This window comes from Mustela nigripes, chromosome 16 (genome assembly GCF_022355385.1).
Source record: "Mustela nigripes isolate SB6536 chromosome 16, MUSNIG.SB6536, whole genome shotgun sequence".
Classification (NCBI taxonomy): Eukaryota; Metazoa; Chordata; class Mammalia; order Carnivora; family Mustelidae; genus Mustela; species Mustela nigripes.
Window position 1 is genome coordinate 42064384 of NC_081572.1, and position 14310 is coordinate 42078693.

Sequence of the window (14310 nt, forward strand, 5' to 3'; positions counted from 1 at the left end):
AAAGAAAGGAGATTTCTTGGTCACAGGCTAAGCTGACTATCCCTCTGTACAAGATACAGGACTAAGGAAAGGTTATGGGTGTGTGAGCCCTATCACTTTCTTGAAGACCTCCAGGGACATAGTGTGTGCCCTCTACACAGGTATTTCCTGCACGCCTGGAATGGCTCTCTGAGCAGCAATCAGAGCTGACTCCCCTCTCTCCCGAGGTCATGCTGGGCCCAAGCGAAAGGGCTGGAGCCGGGGAAGACAGGCAGCTGATAATCTCCTTTCTTAGTCCCTCTTGCCTGGATATTTGCTGGGTTAAACCAGTCAGCCCTGGAGAGGGTTTCCCTCCCCACTTTCTGGCCTCTGTGGGAAAGGATATTAGTATTTGGGGCTGAAGAGATTTCGGCGCCTTCCCCAGATGGCTCACCTGTCCCGATGTATAGGGTTCGGTAGCACATGTTCACAGCTCCTCCCAACCCTAAGAGAGGGTAGAACACAGCACGGGCCTGTACCTCCTTTCTTTGCACTACAAGACAAACACAGGGATAGGATCATTCAGAAACTCAGAACCTGAGACCCAAACATAAACCAGAAGAACCCAGACCTTTGGCTTGTGGCCTACAGAAAAAGATCCCACTAGATGAATTATCCCACCAAACACACCTTGGACATTGGGCTGCTTCAGTGTGACACTCTCCCACCCATAGCATTCCCAACATGGGTTAAGCATTTCCACCTTAAAAGAAGGTCACAGAAGTCATGGATGAAAGTACTCTAAGTTCCTGGGCTGTTGACTGGCTTATCAGGGACAGACCAGACGATACCATAGAGAGGGATGCCAAACAGCAGAAGGCACAGACCAGCATTTCTCAAACTTTGGTGTGCACACAAATCAACTAGGGATCTTGCTTAAATGTTGTTCTGATGTCGCAGGTCAGAAGTGGGGCCTGAACTCTCTGTTTCCCACAAACCCGCTGGTACTGCTGGTCTGGGGACCACATGATTTCAATCAGTAAGGCTCTATAAGGGTTAATGCTCAGAAAAAGAACCTAAGCAGTCAGACTTGTGGGAAGAATTTCCAGGAGGTTAGCCCAACTGTTATTTTCTTTCTTTTTTATTTTTAAAGTAGGCTCCATGCCCAAAACGGGGCTCAGCCTCATGACCCTAAGTTCTAGAGTCTCTATCAACTGAGTCAGCCAGGTACCCCTAGCCCAACTGTTATTTGGCTTCTCACCTTGAACTTGAATAATTCCCTCTTGGGAAATCTTTGTAACCCAAATATCTGAACACCGTTCAGCAGAAAGCATACCATATATACCCAAAGGCACCAGGAGCTGCCCTCTGTGTCTCAAAGCGGATGAGCATGAAAGAGAGTTAAGCAGATTTCCCTGAGTCTGAGGTGAAAGCTGTTGCTTTTTGTTCCTGTTTTCTGGGGAAAGAAACCATGGTGCTTTACTGAGCCTGTGAAAGGCACACACGGGGCACTGTGATTCTGAAAACCGAGATGGCTCAAGGAGTGGAGTCAGCTGCTCACACACAGAGGGGAGACTGGATGGTGGGCTGTAGCGGCAGATGTGTGCACGCGCACCTTCAGTGTGGTGCCCTCCAGAAGCCAGCGGGTGTGCCCCGACACTGCCTGGTGAAGCTTGGACCCGGGAGGGGAAAAGCTGATGTATTCTCTGCAAGGCCAGAAACTTGATCAGCTTCTCGTCCAGCATATTTATCTCGATTTCTATTAACCAAAGAGAAAGATTAAAAAGCAGCTGAGGAGGAAATACAACGTGGAAATAGGTGAGGATCACACAGCGAATTGTTTAGCATTTCTGCATTCTAGCCAAGTGACTGTTCTCGAACGGCAAAGAGTACAAAATGGCGTAAGGATCCCGAGCTGGGCATCTCTCACGGCCATGTGCAGTGAGAGACAGGCCCCACTGCAGCCAGTGCAGCTGTCTCTTGGAGGTGGGTGGCCTGATTTCGGGTCGAGTGGTCCTAGAAGGGCAGAGCAAGATACACCACTTGCCGCCTATCGGGGGAGGGCTGGATATCTGACCTGAGAATCAGATTTTTCTACCCAGCCTCTCTTCACAGAGGGCCAGTGGCGCCTCCGTTCTCTCTGACTCAGGGAACAACGACCTCCTGGTTTTACTCTGCCCTGGGTAATTATCCTTTTTTCTCACAGGCTCAGCTGGCTCTGCTCTCCCTTCACCTTTGATTATGAGGTGTAGAAGGCAGAGGAAGGAGGGGCTTTCTTTCTTAAACCACCTCCCCAGCCCTCGGAGATCAGGCATCCCTTCTGTTCCCTTCTGAAATGAGCTAGAAGGCGCAGGAACAGCACCTCCATGCAGTAGCTCACTCACTCACCTCCATTTCCATCCATAAACGCTCGCAGTGAGCTGGTGAGGTCCACCATGGCAGTAGAGTTGGCTGGGAAAGAGGGTACGGTTAAAGCGCTTCCTATGGATAACGTGCCGGGGCTGACCTTGCCATCTGGGGATGGAGCAGGAAGATGGTTACTTACGTCGCCTTACGAGGGAAACCCACCGGTCCAATCCCCCACTGCCGAGACAGGTCTGGATTTCGGACCCAAGGTGATGTTCCCTTCTTGATTCTCACCCCATAGGCTCTGGAACTCCTAGAGCTAAAAATGTGTGGTGAGGAAGGGCAGATGGAACAATGCACCCGGGCACGCAGGAGTCTCCAGGGCACCGGGAGCTGGTGAAATCTACTGCTCTGGGGAACGTGACGGGGTGGCTCTGTTCTCTGGGCCACCACTACCTCCCTGCACTATGCACTCACATAAGCAGCGCCTGCCCCTGTAACTCCTGCCTCCTGACGCTCAACTCACAGGGAGCAAAACCAGGTTGGTATTAAGAGGTAAACAAAGACAGGAAAAGAGCCTGAAGGTAGGGGCCATCCTGGGACCAGGGGCCCCCATGCAGAGAAGTCACAGTCACCTGGTTACCGAGACTCCCAGCTGACTAGGAGGCCAGCTTCAGTTCACACGGGAGAGACCACAGGGGTTTCCAGCAGCATCTGAAACCTGGTTCAGATGCTGGGGTCAGCAATCTCGAGGTCCAGAGTGCTGACTGGGGACAGCTGAGAGAGCAGGCCCACACTAGGCCAAGTATGGGTACAGGGGACTGCCTTTTTGCACGTGGCCGGAGGGAGAGTGTTTGGGCCAGGCCAACCTCTGCGGGCATGCCGCTGTGCTGCTATTCTGAAAGGCAGTGTTGCTTTCTATCCCTGCTTCCCCCGATCTGGAAGTTCCTTCAAATGAGCGGGCTCTGAGAATGTAGATCAGGTGGGATCTGGTCTCTGGTGTGGATACTGAAACTCGGGAGGCCACTGCCTAGAATCTCCAGCTGACCACAGTGGCTGAACAGAGCATGCTGCCTTCCTCTAAGGAGATAGAACAAGAACAGGCAGAAGACTAGGCCTGAGAGGTGTGGGAAGGGGAGTCAGGAGACCTGGCTGTAGTTCCAATCCTGCCATTGACTTGGTAGGTTACCTGGAGGAAATCACTGAACTTACAGAGCCAAAGCAATCCCACCAATAAAACGGGGACAAGTTAAAGCATGCCTTCCCCTCTACCACCTAAATGTGGGGAGGGCAAGTAAGAGAGAGACCAAAGTCCTCTGAAATATTCACAGGAATACAAGTGTTTTTTGAAGTTTAACTGCCAGGAAGAGCAAGAAAGGACTGGATCCAAAATTACCCCAAGGCTGAGCAGCACTCACCTGATGATGGCGCTGGTGAGCAGAATCGTTGGTTGGCTCCTGTAGCCAAGATACCATCTCCTGCTGCTTGAGGGGGAGTGAGCACCCGGGTGGCATTTGGGGGTGAGCCCAGTGGCCTTGAATCTGTCAACGGAGGTCCTATCTGTGATTGGACAGTCTTTCTTTGCAAAGTGCTGGTGTTCTCGATGCTGGCACAAGAGCTGGGAATGGAAGGGGGCAGGCTTGGGACAGGAACCAAACTCCTCTGGGGGCAAGAGCTGGGGCCAGTGGCATTCTCTGTCTTCACAATGATGCCGACGGTGTGGTTCTGAAGCCCCCCAGCCGCTGGTGGCGTGAGGGGCCGGGGCCAGCCTTGCCGGTGGGAGAGGCCTGGTAAGGGGGTGTTGGCGCCTGGAAGTCGCCGGGGGTCCGTGGAATCAGTGGGGCTGCTGTAGAGGTGTGGGCCATTGGCTTTCACCTCTGTGCTCACTGGCCCGTTGGCAGTCCCGCAGGGGGCTTTCTTGGATTTTTCCGCACAAGAACTGCAGCTGATGTCCTCTAGGGCTGGGGGCTGGTGGGGTGGAGAGCAGCTCAGGGAATTCTGGGTGCTAATCCCTGAGGGGCAGGACAAGGGGCAGTGGGAAGGTGTAGGTGCCTTGTCAGCTGTTTGCAGGGAGGTGGTGATTGAGCTGTCAGTCACAATAACAGGCTTAATATCAGCCTTCTCTGTCTGTTCAGAGTCCCAATGCGAAGGCATCTGCTTAGCAGATAAATGTTTCAATATGCTGCACTGGAGCGCAACAACACTACAGAGCCACTGCAACGGAAGGAGAGGAGAGGAGAGGAGGGTGAGAGGCCTGGGAGGCGCTGGTCCTTCCTGCCCCAGTGGCCAGGGCTAGAGCAGAGCCGATAAGCGCCGTTTCCGAGGTCCCATCGCGAATGCCCAGAAAAGGTGTGCTGGACTTCCGACAGGATTCCACTTCCAGTCCCAAGTGAGACTTGTTGGTGCACTCAGCAGGCAACACCCTGGTCAGCAGAGCTTGGGGTTCCCGTTCGGGCTCTGCCCCTAAGGCTCACCTCGCGAACCAAGAGGCGGCAGGTACCCTAAGCCACTGCTGTGCGCTCAGCACTACCACCTGACCTCTCTGGGGGTCTACTGCGCTCTTTCTACGAGACGGATGTGCCCGTCTCGCAGCACAGCAGGGGGCCAACGGAGAGAAGCAGACTGGTTGACTCTGTACTTCTTCTATTTGCCTCAGAATATTGGCCAGAAGTTCTCTCCGGAATAGTCAACTCTTGGGGGATGGGGGTGGGGTGGGTGGGGTTGCAGAAGATGGGGATGGGGATGGCACTGAGGCTACTTCCAGTAACAGCTGTGGTGCGATGGAAGGAAGACTGGCTGCAGGATCCCGGCCCTGCCTTCACTCACCTCTTGCTGCTCTGCCTGGGTGGCTAAGTGCTCAGAGTTCAAAAGGTGCGTCTGCGATTCCTCAGGGATCCCATTGCAGATCAGCTCCCCGTCCCGAATGGCCGCAGGTGCAATGAGAGGGGGTGGAAACTGGTACTGGGATTTGATAGCATCAGGAACCTGTTTAGGATAGACAGGAGGAGGAAGGAGAGGGAGATGGCGTCAACAAGTCCAGCGGATTCTGCCCCGACTGCATTTTTTCTGCTGGTGGAGCCAATGCCCATGGGACCATCATGCACTCTGGGGTCCACTAGGACAAGGAGGATCCGTGGGCTGCAACTGCTCTGTGCCTCAGACACACACTCGTCAGCCTGAGAAGGCACAGAAATGGAAACAGCAGGCACATGCTGCCACCCCCCCCCCAACTTCTTCAGCAAAGTCTAAGGCCCACAGAGGGCAGAAACCACTGCTTTGGCCTAAGAAGTGTAAGACTGACTCTGGACACAGACTCACAGCAGTACTCTAGGCTCCCACTGCTCGGCATCAAGTTTGGGAGGGGAGCGAGCAGTATCTGACAGGCAAGAAATTGAAGGAGGTCACGTTCACAGTGGAAATGCTCGGCATGAGGCCTGGCCTGTGACAAGCACTCAGTCAAGGTCAGTTTTCTTCAGCCATTCATTCAAGACTAATCAAACAGCTAAAGACCTCTTTGTTGTACAAAGACAGAAGACACATTCTGAATCATACCACGTAAGAATGAAAGAGCCACACCACAAGCAAAGAGTCATTCATACATCCGACCAGTATTTACTGGGCACCTCCTGAGTCTAGGTACTGTCCCAAGTCCTAGAGATCCAGAGACTAATAAAACTTAAGCTCTGCTCTCAAGGAGCACACAGTCTACTTGGGGAGATAAACACAGAAACATTACAACACAGCACAATGAGTCCTAGGATAGAGGCATGGCTAAGGAACTATAAAAAACATAGAGGAAGAGTGCTCATTTTTGTCTGGGTCGGGGGGCACAGGAATTTGGGATTAGGAAAGATTTTACAGGAAGGCAGTATTTGATCTGAGCCTTGTTAAGTTGAGAACTTCCAGGCAGAGGAAGGGGAACTGAGAGCAGTGGAGCAGCATACATGGCACAGAGAGGTGGAAGCACTTGGTCGATTTGGAAAACATTTGGAGGACAGATGACCAAGTCCTTATGGAGGATAAGGGGAGAAGAGGTGAAAATGGTTTCCAGCATTCTGGTTTGAGAGGCTGGGTGGAAACTGTGGTTATTTACTGTAGAAACAAGAAATACAAGAGGAAGAGCAGATTTGGAGGCAGAAGACTTTTGGTCTTGGGCAAGTTGAGACTGAAATGCCCGTGGGATGGGTAGGCAGACATAACTCTGCATATGAGGAGAAAGGCAAGGCAAGTGGAATTAAGAGTCAGCACCATTAATATTGATGGCCGGTGCCAGGGGCTTGTCTGAGGTCATCCAGGAATGGGAGGCGGAGGAATGGAATGGTATGCAAATCTAAGGTTGTCCCCTGGTGAAGAGTGAAGACATAGCAGGAAGATGAATCCCCAGCAAAACTACAAAGTTCTTAAGCTGATTTTGCTGAACTGCTCAGTCAATGATAGAGATGTTCCAGGACAGAGCTGAGCAGTCCTTGGCCACAGTCCTCAATCCGCTCCCAGATTGCCTAAGTACAAAATGCTTCTCAGAAAATTCATGGCCTTGGATTTTCCTCAAGAACAGGGAACCCTTTATAGAAGGGGAGGGGGTGCCTGGGTGGCTCAATTGGCTAAGTGTCCGATCCTTTTTTTTTTTTTTAACAGATTTTATTTGAGAGAGAGAGAGCGCGCGCGCACGTGCATGAGGGGAGAAGGTCAGAAGAAGCAGACTCCCGTGGAGCTGGGAGCCTGATGCTAGAGTTGATCCTGGGACACCGGGATTATGACCTGAGCCAAAGGCAGTGGCTTAACCAAATGAGCCACCCAGGTGCCCCTAAGTGTCCAATTCTTCTTCTTCTTCTTCTTTTTTTTTTTAAAGATTTTTTTATTTATTTGACAGAGATCACAAGTAGGCAGAGACACAGAGCAGAGCAGAGAGCCCGATGTGGGGCTGGATCCCAGGACCCTGAGATCATGACCTGAGCCAAAGGCAGAGGATTAACCCACTGAGCCACCCAGGCGCCCCCCCCCCCTTTTTAAAGATTCTATTTATTTATTTGACAGGCAGAGAGGCAGGCAGAGAGAGAGGGGAGGAAGCAGGCTCCCTGTGGAGCAGAGAGCCCGAAGCGGGGCTCATTCCCAGGACCCTGGAACCATGACCTGAGCCGAAGGCAGAGGCTTTAACCCATTGAGCCACCCAGGTGCCCCAAACAGCAGGGTTTTATCAAGGTTTCTTGACCTGTTCATTTTAGTCATCAGGTTCTCTTCCTAATCTACAGTTCAGATCTCTTTTAAATCTATTTCACTAAGGTATGAGTCATGCCACCTCTATAATACCCCCAACTGAAAACACCTTCATTTAATTTTGGAAACTGGCGTTTGCACTGAAGTGTAAATATTTACATGGTTAAGAGATTGTCGGGGCGCCTGGGTGGCTCAGTGGGTTAAGCCGCTGCCTTCGGCTCAGGTCATGATCTCAGGGTCCTGGGATCGAGTCCCGCATCGGGCTCTCTGCTCAGCAGGGAGCCTGCTTCCTTCTCTCTCTCTCTCTGCCTGCCTCTCAGTGTACTTGTAATTTCTCTCTGTCAAAAAAAAAAATAAAATCTTTAAAAAAAAAAAAAAAAAAAGAGATTGTCATACAATTTCCAACAGTTAGCATCTTGCTGGTGCTGACATCCACTGCCAAGTGATGGGAGTGGTGTGAGTGCGTTAAAGCGAGGATGCCACCAAGTGGCCCTATTTGAGAACTGCTGGTCTCCACTGGCATGGAGCACCATCTGTGGGATTTCTCAGAAGATAAAATTCACCCCTATGTTTGTGTATACAGTGCTGGGCTCTCCAGGTTAAATGAGGGAACTGACTAGTTTATGAAAACAGCCTCAACACCCCCAAATGCTTTTCAACAAAGGGATTTTTTTTTCCCCTGTTGATCTCTGTAGACACATTTTATTTATTATTTTTTTAAGTTTTTTTTTTTTTTTTTAATTTGAGAGAGAGAGAGAGACAGACAGACAGTGAGAGAGGAAACACAAGCAGGGGGAGTGGGAGAGGGAGAAGCAGGCCTCCTACTGAGCAGGGAGCCCGATGTGGGGCTCAATCCCAGGACCTTGGGGCCACCACCTGAGCCGAAGGCAGATACTTAATGACCGAGCCATCCACGTGCCCCCACACTTTATTTTTAAAAAGCTTTTATTTATCTGACAGAGAAGAGAGAAGCAGAGAGCACAAGTGGAGGGAATGGCAGAGGGAGAGGAAGAAGGAGGCTCCCCACTGAGCAGGAAACCTGATGAGGGGCTCAATCCCAGGCCTCTGGGATTGTGACCCAGGCTGAGGGCAGACGCTTAACCATCTGAGCCACCCAGACGCCCCTGTGGACGCACTTTAGCAACTGTCAAGTGCATATGAATGTTAGGTAATATTACAGCCAAGGCCACAATTTGGGGGTATTCATGATATATTACCAGCATCCTGGAAAAACTGTTTTAACTCTCCTTTAGTCATTCTCCTCTTAAGTTCCTCAGCCGGGACAGGTGGTCCTCTGCTTCATCACCACCGCCTTCACCCCACCAGGCAGCTCTGGGACGGGGGTCATCTCCCAGGAACAGAGAGCATGAGTGCCCCATGAGGGTAGCAGAGGCAGAGCACATCTGTTGGCAGAAGGGGCTAAAGAGCACTGATCCTCAGAACGGGAGACTCATAGAATTTGGGGCTTGGCCTTGGAAGTCCTGATCTCCATCCTCAAACATGAAAATGTATGGTCATATTCACCACTTGTTGAGACACCAGAGACAAAAGTCGGGGCTTCAGTCTCCTTATCTATAAATTTAGGCCCATGATCCTGTCTGTTCCCTGAAAACAATCAGAGCCCACCATCTTGCCTGCACCAGGCTGGGACTCACCTTCAAGCTTCTTCTTTTGACTGACTGGAGCACACGGCGGTTAGGAGGGTGCTTCTTATGGATTCGGTTCAGGAAGTCCACTTTGACCACGTGCTGTGAAATGGTGTCCTGGAAACGGTCAAACACCTGGCACCGATTGCTCAACGTCATATTCTTCTGGTTCAGCTAGGGACAAAGGAGACACACTCTCGCAATGAACCTCAAAAGGCATCCCCTTCCCAATGACCTCTATTCTCTAGGTTCGAAAAATAGAAGCTCTTGGCCACACAGGCTTCTTCTATCAAGAGCTGGTATTATAGCAACCCTCCTATCAGAAGGCCAGGGGAACATGGGTAAGACGTCCTCCCTCCGCTCTGCCTGGTCTAGCCAGGGAAAGCTGGTATGTTCTATTCCCTAGAGAGGTTTGAGGGGGACAGGAAATAGGAAATTAGCCAAGAAATGCCCTTCAAATTCAGCCTCTGACAGCTCACACCTTTTGTCAGCATACCCTAACAGAGCATAGGTTTCAGTGGAGATGCAGGCCTTGGCCCTCAAGACCCAGACTCCCTTTCTAGAAGGCACTCTTGCCCACAGGAAGCAGGACAGTTTCCTATACAGGAGTGTGGCTGACAGCAGGGATCAGCACCAGAACGCCCATGCACCCTTCCCTAGTCCTCTTTCAACATAACACGGAATAGCAGCAAGCCCACTTGGCTCCCACAGTCCTGCTCTACAAGAGGTGGGAAACTGGGACTGCTCTCAAGAGGCCAGAGGGAGGGAAGAACGAAGCTGATGCAGCGGCACACAGAAGGCATACAAATCCTGAGCCACCTTTCCGCTTCCACGTCTGGTCCACTACACTGTAACTCAAAAGAAAAGATCTGCACCACAGCTTCCTAATTAGTCAAGTAGGAAGAACCCCTAAATGGCTAATAAAAAAATTACCTAATTAATTTTTCTTCTGTAGGAAAGCTGCTCTTTAAGATTCGTATTTGGCCATACCACTCATGGTTGCTTTTTTTCCAGTTCAGCAGGAGGCAAAATGAAACACTCATAACTGCGGCTCAGAGAGAAGCATCCTCCTAGCTGAGCCCTGAGCAGCGTCAGCCGAATGAAGAGGCCGAAGCAACACACGTACAAGTCTCTAACTACGGTCCCTCAGTGCAACGCGAGGAGCACACGGTCACGCTGAGTGTCACAAGACATTCCATGGTTATTACCATCTGAGAGACAGTGTCTTAAGCGATAATCTCTTTTTAATCTGAAAGGCTGCTCTTCTGAGGGAGCTGCTCTTCGGAAGCGCTCACCCATTCAACCTTGTAAATGACTGTTCTTAGTGCCTAGCAGGAAAGGAACTAAGCTTAAGCCTCTTTTGGAGACAGCAAACTAGAGTTCTGTTTGAGCCCCAGGAAGCATCTGGAAACTGCACCCGAGACTCCTGGGAGAGAAGACAGAAGGACCCTCACACCATTCATTCATTCGACGAATATCTATTATGTACCATGACAAGGTGGGTGTCAAAAACTAGAGAAAGGAAAGAGACTCATGAGGTGCCCAAAACACATCAGGGTTTAGTCACTAGCTGACTGGCTGTGACCCATGCCAATTCTTCAACTCTCCTGAGTTACTGGGAGTTGACTGCCTGTGATAATTCCTAGGATAGAAGAATAAATGTTTTAGAGTTTCTTATTTTGTTTCCTCTAAAAATAAGAGGCAGGAAAATATGGAAGCAACTACTACAAGAGCATTTATTCCCATCAGTTGGATCTAACATACTCCCCTTTTAGAGCTGTAACATCAGCTGCTTAATTCACTGTGGAAGAAATTATACATAAACAACCAAGTCTGCCTGTACAGCTAAAACAAGGCATTGCGGGGAAAGGCAAAATGCACAGCTGAGGCATTTCAAAATAATCAAACCTTAAGAGGATGGTCTACAGAACCCAGTATCTGCGAGATTATGGTGAACTCTGGTACAAACCTGACCCTACTATGCTTTCTACTGAATCAGTCCACATGTTCCAGCTGTGCCCAAAGAGAACTGAAGGGGCGACGCTATACTTACCACCACATGTTCGATGTGATTCGGACACATCCATCTGCCCAGGGGCATGGCAGTGAGCGGTGGCTCGAGGCAGTCCATGTGGAACAGGAGGGGGCAATAGTCACACTGGATGAGAGGGGCCACACGGCAGCTCCTGCAAAAAAGAGTTGTAGGCCATTTCTGTGGCAAGTTGGGAAATTCAAACCAACTCTGCACTGTGGAACAGCCTCTCCTCCTTAACCCTCACTACGTTCTCCCAGAGCCTCCTCCCCCAGTGATCAGTTCCACTCACGATCAGGAAGATGGATGAAGTTCGGGGCTGCCACCAGGCTCTCCATTATTCTCTCTTTTCAGAGGAATGTGTCTTGTGGGGAAGGGAATGTTTATTTGGAGTACAGCTACAGTGGCTGTCAGAGCAGGAACGATCAATGCTCAGTACCCACAAGGGGAAGACGGCCAACTCTGCTCTGATCTTTCTACTCCTTAAAAGAAAGTTAACTTCTACCTCATTAAAAAAAAAATCTCTAGCCATGTTTCTAGAGTCTTACACTAAAGCAAGAAAAGATGTCTCTTCTGCACGAAGCACTCAGCAAAAATGACACACAGAGATCCGTGTGCTGGGGAAGGATTTTGTAACATATTACTGTATGCATGGTTTAAGGGAGGAGCTTCAGCAAACACCAACTCTGACTTGTAACCACGATTCTCCTCAGGTTTCTGAGATGCATGGGAGCCTCGGCCTGGGCCTGGCTCAGAGTTCTACTGCTCTACTATCTAGTTTCCTACAGCTTTTGTTGTGGAACATTTCTTTTTTTCCCTTTGGCACATTTCTTTTTGATAGCTATTTTCTCCTGCTATCCTGCCCTTCTAAGACACCCAAGCCACAAAGTCCGGCTTCAGTAATTGAAGCAGCAGGTTCCTGTCACTGAGGAGATCCTATTTGAAGGAAACCAGTGTCTCAGGAAAGCTACAACTGGGGAATCCTGGAGGCGTTTGGAAGTCATCCAGTCTGATGCATACTAGCTACATGGACACTTGAACTACTTTTAAATTCACCTTTGGTGATTTAAAAAATTATCTGCCTTTTCCAGGGACCTGTGTCTCTGCTGGCCAGAGCTGCTCCTCTTAGCTAGTTTAAGTATCTCCTGCTTCTGTTTAAGTCCAACTCCTCTCACCCAAGTTTCTGTAAACACAGTCTCAGGTACTTCAGGGAATTTGTTAATACAGTCAAGGCTCTGGTTAGTCGGTCAGCCAGTCTCTGTACTCACACCATCAGAATACGGGTTGTCCACATTTAACAGAGAGGGTTTGGAAGAGGATACAGGAGAGAGAAAAAATATCATTTGCTGACTATGGAGAAGAGTCCTTAGGATGGAAGAAAAATACCTGTTGCATGTGAAGCAGACTTTGACTGGTAGGGGAACAAGACCATTGTGATCTAACTCGTGCTGTGTCTTTTTAACGTTTTTCCCTGTGGTTTCCTCCTTTCTTCTCCTCTTGCTAGAACCTAGAAGAGAAATTGATGGTGCTGAGCTTTCCTGGATGTTGAGTTCCTAGTCTGGGACACAGAAACAACAGTATGTGAAAGATCAGATCTCAGGAAAAAGCTGTGGCATGGCCTAGATATGGGTCTCTCTCTGAGACCCCTTGGGATGGCTTCAAATGAGAAACATAATAGGAAAGCAGGGAAAGGAACACAGATAAAAATCAGAACCATGGTCAGAGGTCATTTGTTCTGGGGCAGAAACACAGCTAGCTCTATGTTTGGCAAATATGAAGCAGTCAAAAGCCTGGGTTGTTAGATACTGGTAACCTAAGGAAATATAAGGGCCCGAGTCACTCAACAAAGACTGTTTGATGGAGGTGCCTGAGGAAAAGACTGTAATTTTACTGCATTTTTAACAGAAATCAGAAAAGCTTGGATTCCATATACAACCTGCTGACAACCAGGATTTTTTTTTTTTAATTTTAATTATTTATTTATTCATCTGAGAGAGAGAGAGAGAGAGAGAGAGAACAAGCAGGGGGAGCAGCGGGTAGAGGGAGATAGAGAAGCAGGCTCCATGCTGAGCAAGGAGCCCGATGTGGAACTCGATCTCAGGACCCTGGGATCACGCATGACCTGAGCTGAAGGTAGCTGGTTAACCAAGTGAGCCACCCAGGTGGCCCCTGACCAGGATTCTTTTTTTAAAAAATTTTTTTAATTTTAAAGATTTTATTTATTTATTTGACAGAGAGAAATCACAAGTAGATGGAGAGGCAGGCAGAGAGAGAGAGAGAGGGAAGCAGGTTCCCTGCTGAGCAGAGAGCCTGATGCGGGACTCAATCCCAGGACCCTGAGATCATGACCTGAGCCGAAGGCAGCGGCTTAACCCACTGAGCCACCCAGGCGCCCTGACCAGGATTCTTAAGACTCCCAATTTCACCTTCTCTGGGAAAAAGAAAGGAACATCTAGAAGCTTTGTGGTATCAAGTGGAAGACATGACTTGATTTAAAAAAAAAAAAAAAAAAAAAGTATGGAGGGCAATTTAGTAACATCTTACCAAACGATAAATGCATAGTTATAACCCAGCAATTCAAACATTAGAAATTGAAATTTACCCTACAGATACAATCACATGTACACAATGATATAATTATAAAATTTGTTGAAGCACCATCTATAGCAACAAAAGATTAGGAACAATCGGAATGTCCATTACCAGGAAATCAGTTAAATAAATTATGGCATGTCTATATAATAGGTCATTATGTAACCATTAAGAAAAACTGAGGAATGCCTACATTTAATATGGAAAGACTGCTAGAGGATATCGTGAAGTGAAAAAAGCAAGGCGTAGAGCAGTATGCCAAGTAAGCTAGTTAGAGGGAAAATACCGAGCATATTATCCATAACTGCTTGTATATGCACAAAGAAACTCTAGAAGGAAATACACAAGAACCAAACAGTGGTTATCTGTGAGGGGTTGGAAGGTAGGAACAAGGCAAATGGCAGACGGGGCAAAAGGGAAATTTTTCACTTAAAGTCTTTGTATATTTTTTCGCTTTCAAACCATGAGAACATATTACCTGTATTTTTAAAAAGGTGATACACTGAAGGGCAGAAAACAAAA

The 14310-nt window shown here is 49.0% G+C and overlaps 1 protein-coding gene across 1 annotated transcript in view; it reads right to left on the minus strand.

Moving 5' to 3' along the window:
- The window catches only part of PHF12 (PHD finger protein 12), a 42159-nt gene that overhangs the window by 2556 nt on the left and 25293 nt on the right, over positions 1-14310 (minus strand). The window contains exons 5-12 of the mRNA XM_059380730.1: positions 12583-12703; positions 11218-11350; positions 9174-9338; positions 5131-5289; positions 3723-4518; positions 2347-2472; positions 1574-1717; positions 413-511 (exon numbers count right to left, since the gene is read on the minus strand). Coding sequence (XP_059236713.1) covers positions 413-511; positions 1574-1717; positions 2347-2472; positions 3723-4518; positions 5131-5289; positions 9174-9338; positions 11218-11350; positions 12583-12703 — 1743 coding nt within the window. The remainder of the gene's footprint in view (positions 1-412; positions 512-1573; positions 1718-2346; positions 2473-3722; positions 4519-5130; positions 5290-9173; positions 9339-11217; positions 11351-12582; positions 12704-14310) is intronic.